This window comes from Solanum stenotomum, unplaced genomic scaffold, assembly GCF_019186545.1.
Source record: "Solanum stenotomum isolate F172 unplaced genomic scaffold, ASM1918654v1 scaffold37911, whole genome shotgun sequence".
NCBI classification, from domain to species: Eukaryota; Viridiplantae; Streptophyta; class Magnoliopsida; order Solanales; family Solanaceae; genus Solanum; species Solanum stenotomum.
The window spans coordinates 1-8,415 of record NW_026034658.1 but is presented as its reverse complement, the minus strand read 5'-3'; the positions used below and the strand labels follow the sequence as shown (position 1 = coordinate 8,415).

General features: G+C 36.5%; 1 protein-coding gene across 1 annotated transcript; it reads left to right on the top strand.

Annotated features, from left to right (window-relative positions):
- Positions 1-6,544: 6,544 nt before the first annotated feature.
- On the top strand, positions 6,545-8,378 carry LOC125852639 (uncharacterized). Its single transcript, XM_049532359.1, has 4 exons — positions 6,545-6,688; positions 7,289-7,410; positions 7,825-7,884; positions 8,206-8,378. Exons 1-4 carry the CDS (start codon positions 6,647-6,649, stop codon positions 8,363-8,365), a joined length of 384 nt encoding a protein of 127 aa, XP_049388316.1. The 5' UTR covers positions 6,545-6,646; the 3' UTR covers positions 8,366-8,378.
- The last annotated feature ends 37 nt before the right edge of the window (positions 8,379-8,415 follow it).

Genomic DNA, 8,415 nt, shown 5'->3' with positions numbered 1-8,415 from the left:
TATATGTATTTTATCACAAGATACATATAATGTATAATTTTAAGTTTTGACAAATGATTTTTAAAAATAAGTAACTAATATTAAGGGTAAAATATGAAAAAAAAAATTTGTCTTGACCTATGAAATACTTATTTTTATTATTGTGAATAAGTAAAAGTGAACGTGGAGTTTAATGAAAGATATACAAGAGAAAATGACATATTGAAAGAGGGGAAAGAGTGTGAAACATGAATATTAGGTGGAGACTGATGAAGATACAAGTCAGCATATTAGTGACAAGGGTTAATCTAGCCGCCACATATATAGGAGAGTCCTAACCATATTCTAACACAGAAGACTAAGCTAGCAATTGTTAGGACTCTAGGAGCTAGCAACTGTTAGGACTCTAGGGGCTATGATTGTGTATATATACCCTATTCAGTACAACGTAAGAGAATAAGAAAATCAGCCACATATTCTTATATTTTGTTTTCTTCAATACTTCTTCATGGTATCAGAGCTTAGGCTTAACTAATTATTAACTAGAACACTAGATCCTGAAGCCTGTCTCTCGTAAAAAAAAAACAGACATGGCCGCATCCTCGAGCTCTAGTTTAGGTCTTTCGCCCTCCTCGCTCCATCAACTCATCACCATCTGCCCTATTAAACTAAAACCATCGAATTACCTTGTTTGGAGGACACAAATCCTTCAACTCATGCAAACCTTGAAAGTTACATCCATAATCAAGGACGAAGCCCCATCCGAGACTATCGAAAACGCAGAAGGAGAACCATCCCCTAACCCTAAGTTTGTAGACTGGGAAGAACGTGATGTTCTGGTTAGAAGTTGGATCTCCGGTACAATGACAGAAGAGTCGATGTTTTTCATTATAGGGTGCTCAAATGCAAAGCAAATATGGTCATGTCTTGAGGATACCTACCTACAAGCCAGTAAAGACAAGGAATTTCAGTTGAAACAACAACTTCAAACTGTGAATCTTGGAACAAAATCCATAGATGAATATATCAAGAAATTTAAAGGGATATGTGATAGTCTCGTGGATATACACAAATCAATGGATGAAGACATCAAAGTAATTAACTTTGCTAGAGGCCTTGGAAACAAATACAAGACCTTTCGCACTGTGATGTTAGGGAAACCACCATACCCTACCTTCAATCAATTTGTGACTGCCCTTAGAGGATTCAAAATGAGGGAAGAAGCAGATGACATTCAACAAACTCATATTGAGTCAACAGTGGCCTTTGCTGCTCAAAAATCACAAGGTCGAGGTCGTGGAAATTACTATCGAGGTAGGGGAAACCAACGAGGAATAGGAAATAGAGGATTCAACAACAACCATCGGCCGTTCGATGCTTCTCAAGATGGGGGTGGAGCTAATCAAACAAGAGATAATTCAAAAGTAAATGCTTGCCAGATTTGTGGAAGAAATAACCATACTGCGGTTTCTTGTTTTTATAGGTGGGATTATTCCTATCAAGCACAACAAGAAGTCCCAAAGGCACTTGCAACAATGAGTTTTAACGATCAATCTGATAATAATTTGTACATGGACTCAGGAGCTACCAATCATATGGTACAAACTACAAGTATACTCAAAAACTCGTCTCCGTTTAGAGGATCTGACTCTGTCATGGTAGGAAATGGCCATAAACTCAAAATTACACACATAGGAGACACAAATGTTGGAAGAGACTTGCGTCTTAAAAATGTGCTTGTTGTGCCTAATCTCAAGAAAAATCTTGTTTCCGTTAGTAAGCTTATAACAGACAATGCTTGTTCCTTGACATTTACTGATAGTGGTTTTATTGTTAAGGACAAGAGAAAAGGAACAATCCTGGCAAAGGGGAATAAGCAAGATGATTTATATACATTGGACAGCGGCATACATGAGGCTTTAACAACTACAGCGACAAACAAGAATTCAGATTCAATTTGGCACCAAAGATTAGGACACCCCCACCCTCGAACTCTTAAATTTTTGCATAGCAATAGTTTGATTGATGTTAGTAGTTGGAATAAAATTCCCTCCATATGCACTAGTTGTCAAATGGGGAAGAGTTGTAAATTACCTTTTCAAGCATCAAATAAAAGAGAGTCTGAACTTTTAGCAAAAATACATAGTGATCTATGGGGACCAGCCCCTGTTGCATCTTCTTAAGGAATTCGATACTATGTCATTTTTGTTGATGATTGTACCAGGTTCACTTGGATTTATCCATTAAAGAAGAAATCTGATTTTTTCGCTCACTTTGTGACTTTTCACAAATTGGTAGAAAATCAATTTTCTAAGAAACTTAAGACGTTTCAATGTGATGGTGGGGGAGAATTTAACAGTCTTGCATTTACTAGTTACTTGGGTCAACATGGTATACAAAGGCACATTTCATGTCCACATACTCCCGAACAAAATGGTGTAGCAGAACGAAAACATAGACATATTGTTGAAACAGGCCTGACTTTGATTTTTAATGCTAATTTGCCTATATTTCTTTGGGTTGAGGCTTTTATGACTGCAGTGTTCTTGATTAATCGAATGCCTACGTCCACTTTAAAAATGGCGTCTCCCTTCACAAAGTTGTTTGGTCAAGAACCTCACTACAATACATTGAAAGTTTTTGGTTGCAGATGTTTTCCCTACCTGAAAGGTTACAACAAAGATAAATTTCAGCCAAAAACTTTTCCTTGTATTTTTATAGGTTACAGTCTTCTTCATAAAGGTTACAGATGCTATCACCCTGAATCTAGGCGTGTTTATATTTCTAGGCACGTCATCTTTGATGAGTCTATTTTACCATATTCTGGCTCTAGTCCTACTGTACATGCAGATTTATCACAGTTCTTCACATACACGGAGGTTGATACACCACAAACAGAACAAACAGAAGGTAATCACACCTTCGATGACGAATCTGCCGTTCCTATCATGCCTATTGCTGCTGCACCACACCTGCATATTGGATCCCCTCAAAACAGCCCACAACCAGTGCCTGAAGCTCCTCCGAACAACCAACAACCACCTGCAGTTCCAACAGCTCCTTCCGCACATACAAACTGTACTTTTGAACCACCAAGTCCTCAATCAGACATACATGACTCTCCATCATCACCAATAATTGATCCTGCTCAACTATCACACTCTCCATCTCAAACCATACGAGCTGTCCCATACTGTCCATCTACCTTTTCTCGCCCACCTAGCCCTTCGAACTCTCACAAAATGCTTACTAGAGCTAAGACAAATAGCATACCCAACCCCACCTTCCACTCACTATCCACGACTGTTTCTATCACCTCTGACACAAAGGAACCCCGCACCATCAAAGAAGCTTTATCCAAAGAACATTGGGTTGCAGCAATGTACGAAGAACTTCATGCTCTGCACTCTAATGACACTTGGAAGCTGGTTCCACGTCAATCCAATATGAATATAGTTGGCTCTCGATGGGTTTTTAAAACCAAATTAAAGGCAGATGGTTCAGTGGAAAGGTTCAAGGCTCGGCTCGTCGCCAAAGGTTATAATCAAATTGAGGGAGTTGATTTTGACGAAACCTTCAGTCCAGTGGTAAAAGTGACCACCATACGTATTGTCCTTGTTGTTGCTACAACATTACACTGGCCAATTAAGCAACTTGATGTGAAGAATGCATTTTTACATGGTGATCTCACAGAAACAGTCTTCATGGAACAACCTCCGGGTTTCATTGATCCTATTTTTCCGTCTCATGTGTGCAAGTTAAAGAAGGCTTTGTATGGGTTAAAACAGGCTCCAAAAGCATGGTTTCACAAATTTAGTACCCATCTTCTACACCTGGGATTCCATTGCAACCCGTCTGACTCCTCTCTCTTCATTTGGAGGTCTTCTCAAGACACCATTTTGCTCCTTCTTTATGTCGATGACATAATTCTTACAGGAAGATGCATCACCCTTCTAAAGGCTTTGGTATCTAATCTAAACTCCAAGTTTGCTATGAAAGATATGGGTGATCTCCACTTTTTCCTTGGAATTGAAGTTATACGCTGCCCGGATGGTTTATTCCTTAGCCAACACAAGTATGCGATGGATATATTAGAACGCACAAAGATGACTTGTTCCCGTTATATTCATACTCCTCTTGCTACAAAACATGAGCTTCATGATACCGGAGGTCCTCCTGTTGATGCCTCTGAGTTCCGAAGTATAGTTGGTGCCCTGCAATACTTAACCCTCACTCGCCCTGAACTTTCCCATGCAGTTAATCTCCTCTGCCAGTTTATGCAACACCCTTGTGCCACTCATTGGACTGGTGTCAAGCGAGTACTTCGCTTCTTAGCAGGAACTACACAGCTTGGCCTTCGCATCACTGCAAAATCCTCTCTCAATCTAGTTGGTTTTTCCGATGCAGATTGGGGTGGTTGTCCTATCACGCGAAGATCAACGACAGGTTTGTGTGTTTTTCTAGGTTCTAATTGCGTCTTGTGGACTTCTAAGAAACAAACAACTGTGGCGAAATCTAGCGCTGAAGCAGAATATAGGTCATTGGCCTCTTTGGCTGCGGAGCTAACATGGATCACATATATACTCAGCGACATTGGCATTTCCTTACTCAGTCCTCCTCTTCTTTACACTGATAATATTTCCGCAATGCACTTGACCAAGAATCCTGTTCTCCACGCTCGTACAAAACACATTGAGCTTGATTACCACTTCGTGAGGGAAAAGGTTGCCCAAGGTACCATGGTCACAAAGTTTGTTCCTTCACAGCTCCAAGTCGCCAATGTGTTCACCAAACCACTGACAAAGGCTCTTTTTCGATTCTTTCGGACCAAGCTTGGCGTTGTGCAATTACCCACCTCCAGCTTGCGGGGGGATGATGAAGATACAAGTCAGTATATTAGTGACAAGGGTTAATCTAGCCGCCACATATATAGGAGAGTCCTAACCATATTCTAACACAGAAGACTAAGCTAGCAATTGTTAGGACTCTAGGAGCTAGCAACTGTTAGGACTCTAGGGGCTATGATTGTGTATATATACCCTATTCAGTACAACGTAAGAGAATAAGAAAATCAGCCACATATTCTTATATTTTGTTTTCTTCAATACTTCTTCAGAGACTACAATTCCCACTTGTCCCAATTGGCTTATCTCAGAAGAATATTCGAATCGAACTGTGAATAAAAAATAATTTCAGCATAACGATATTGATATTATTTTTGTACACTCTTTAAGAATAATATTTGGTGGCAAAGTCGATTCATTATGATTTGCATGGAGACAAAAAAAATGAGGCAAATAATTTGATTTTGTTCGGTCTTTATCTATTATTTCTTTTTTTTATACTTTGATTATGATTATTTTTGGTGAATTAAGTGAAAGTATGAAAAAAGAAGGATACTATAATTCAAATTCAAATATGAAAATAGAAAAAAAAAATTAAAAAAAATAGTAAAAATTAGGCAAATCACATAGTATAAGAAGGAAATTATTTCCTATCCCTACTCTTTCATTAATTACTAAAAATCCCTTTTTTAGTGTCTTTCGAATACATAATATAGCAGCGCGGATACTTTAATTAATAAAGGGCGGATACTTAAATTATTAAGTTGTTGGCACGGATACTTTAATTAATAACGGGCGGATACTTAAATTAACGGACGGATGCATAATATAGCAGAGCGGATATTTTAATTAATAACGGGCGGATACTTAAACTAATAAAGTATCCGATTAAGTTGAATTGGGGGAAAATAAGAGATTTTTGTATTTTAATAAAAGAGTAGGGAAATATTGAGAATAGATAAAGTAATGTTGTGTACTTAAAGTAATTTGTACAAAAAAATATCACTAATAATAGAGTGTAATGAGGAAAACATACGACAAAATGTGAGGACCAAATGAAGCATGTTACTTTTTCTGCCTTTTGTCTTTTTGAGACAGATTCTGAATTATCTCTTCTACGTTAAGTATTTGTACAATTATGCCTTTTCAACTCGTGAACATTTTGTATTCATTTATCAGGTTTAAATTACATATATCAATAACAAATAATTTTAAATAAATTTAGCAGGTTGTTATTCTATTTTCCATTTTATCATATTATACACTTGCTATAAAAATATAGTAGGCGCTTGATCATAAATTTGTAACTTTTTTTAAAATTAGTGGAGTTGAAGTTACAAGTTAAAAAGATAGAATTGTGTTTGGTTATTTTTTTGCAAAGAGTATTTGAAATAATGTTCTTGTTTGAACGCATTTAAATACAACTTCAAAATGAGTTGGAAAATAATTTCAATTTGAAATATAACTTCAAGTTGAATTTGAGATTTTCATGGTCGGACACAAAAATATTTATTTGAGTAAAACTTAAAAATTTATGTATTAAATATAGAAATGTACCCTTTTTAACAGATTAAAAAGGAAAAAAATATCACATAAATTGAAAAGTCGGAGTAGTATTTACTAGTGTAGTAGGTGATGTCAATATGTAGACAAACTTGAGAGTACAACTATGGGGTCTGTTTATGGTGTTCATAATTCAAATTTGCATCACAATGCTCAACACAAAAATAGTTACATTTTCAAGGAAAACAATTTTCTAAATATCTTTCTTCATTGTATAGGTGGGGATACACAAGAAAAAAAATTGTTACTTTAGGGAAACTATGTCTTCTACAGGACTATTGTTAAATGCTCAAAATGACTATGTAAAGTTCTTATCTTTTTGAACTTACTGCTATTAATTTTGTTATTTTCATAATAACTTCCTCCTTCTCCCTCTTTTTCTTGACTATTTAGGTAAGGGCCAAGAAGGGTGAGGGATGGAGAGTGATTTTTTAATGATAGAAATTTCATAAACAGCTATAGTTTGAAGCATAATTACCGTTTATAGTTATAGTTTGCTTAAATTACAATTCATAGCAACTATTTTAGAGTTGTATCTGTTGGCTTGGAGCTGGATCTGTTGTATCTGTTTGCTCAACCTAGTTGTACTGTAGCATGTCGTGAAAGAAGCACAATGGACGGTGGCATAAGTTTTAATAGGGATAAGTTATGCCTCTTTAACACATACAATTTCGTTGGATATACTGTATAATTTGTTTGCTCAATTTAGTTGTGTCAATACATACAATTTTGATTGGATACATTGTATTTGTTCGCTCAACCAAAGTCTCGATTTTGAAATATATTCTCAGGACTCGAAATCGACACTTTGGTTAATAATGGAGGAATCTCATCCATCTACCATACTTCTTGGTAGTAAAGATTGGTCTTTTTTTCTTCTGTAAGAGTGTTTTCTGTTGTAGGTGGTGATAAATAATGGAGTTGTGGAAATAACTTGGACAAATCCAGGAGGAATTATCAAAGGGATAAAGTACAAGGGAATTGACAACTTGTTGGAAGAAAAGAATAAAGATTTGAATGGAGGGTAAGTTATATAGAAGGTGTAATCACAATTCCTCCTTTGTATTCTGATAATCAAAGAAATCTGTTACCATCTGTTGTTTCTTGTGCTTCGATTATCATATTTTGTCATGCTTCACATCCTTTGATTCTTTTTTTGGACTGCTTTAGACTGTTTTTCCTTGAGTCGAGTGTCTATCTCAAACAACCTGTCTGCCTCAGAGGTAGGGGTAAGGTCTGCGTACACACCCTCCCCAGACCCCACTATATGGAACTACACTGGGTATGTGGTTGTTGTATAATCAAAGAAATCTGTCTTCGAGGATGTACAAAATCTGAGTCTGTGTTTGTATCATTTTATTAAGATGATAATCCATGGGTTTTTTAATAACCATAGTTGAATAGGTAGTGATTTATCTGATGCTGTTGAAACAAACAGGTTTTGGGACCTTAATTGGAGCGAGCCGAGTAGTACAAAAACAAGGGGAAAGTTTGATACGTATGTATTCTGTACTCTCATCCTTTTCCCTATAGTAAAAGTTCAATATTGCTTAGAAATATCAGGTGGAACACATATTATATAGAATTGTTAATGTTCACCCTTAAGCTATGTTGCTCGGACTTTTTAGAAATGCCTAGAGGTGAACATTGAAACTTCCAAAAGTAGTGCATTTTTGAAGGACCCGAAAGGGGTGCAAGCTCATTTTTGGGAAGTCCAAGCAATATAGTCTTTAGGGTGCTAAAGTGAATTAACCAAGGTTAAGAAGTATAGAGATTGCTTTATCATCCTTCTTTTCGTTTGTGTGGATTATTGATGCAGGATACAAGGGACAGCTTTGCAAGTTATAGTGGAAAATGAGGAGCAAATTGAGCTTTCATTCACAAGAATGTGGAGTCCAGAAGTCCAGGGTGAACAAGCTCCTTTGTATATTGATAGGAGGTTCTTGTTGAATTTAGATTTTTTTCTTCTAATCGTTTGAGTATAATTCGTCATTAATGATAGACTACTTTCTTACTGATATAGACTATT

What these genes read in the sequence shown, in the direction of transcription:
- LOC125852639 (XM_049532359.1), top strand. Translation starts at nt 6,647, where the DNA reads ATGTCTTCTACAGGACTATTGTTAAATGCTCAAAATGACTAT. An exon ending in AATAAAGATTTGAATGGAGG is followed by an intron (nt 7,411 to 7,824) that starts GTAAGTTATATA and finishes TGAAACAAACAG; the next exon opens with GTTTTGGGACCTTAATTGGA. An exon ending in ACAAGGGGAAAGTTTGATAC is followed by an intron (nt 7,885 to 8,205) that starts GTATGTATTCTG and finishes TTATTGATGCAG; the next exon opens with GATACAAGGGACAGCTTTGC.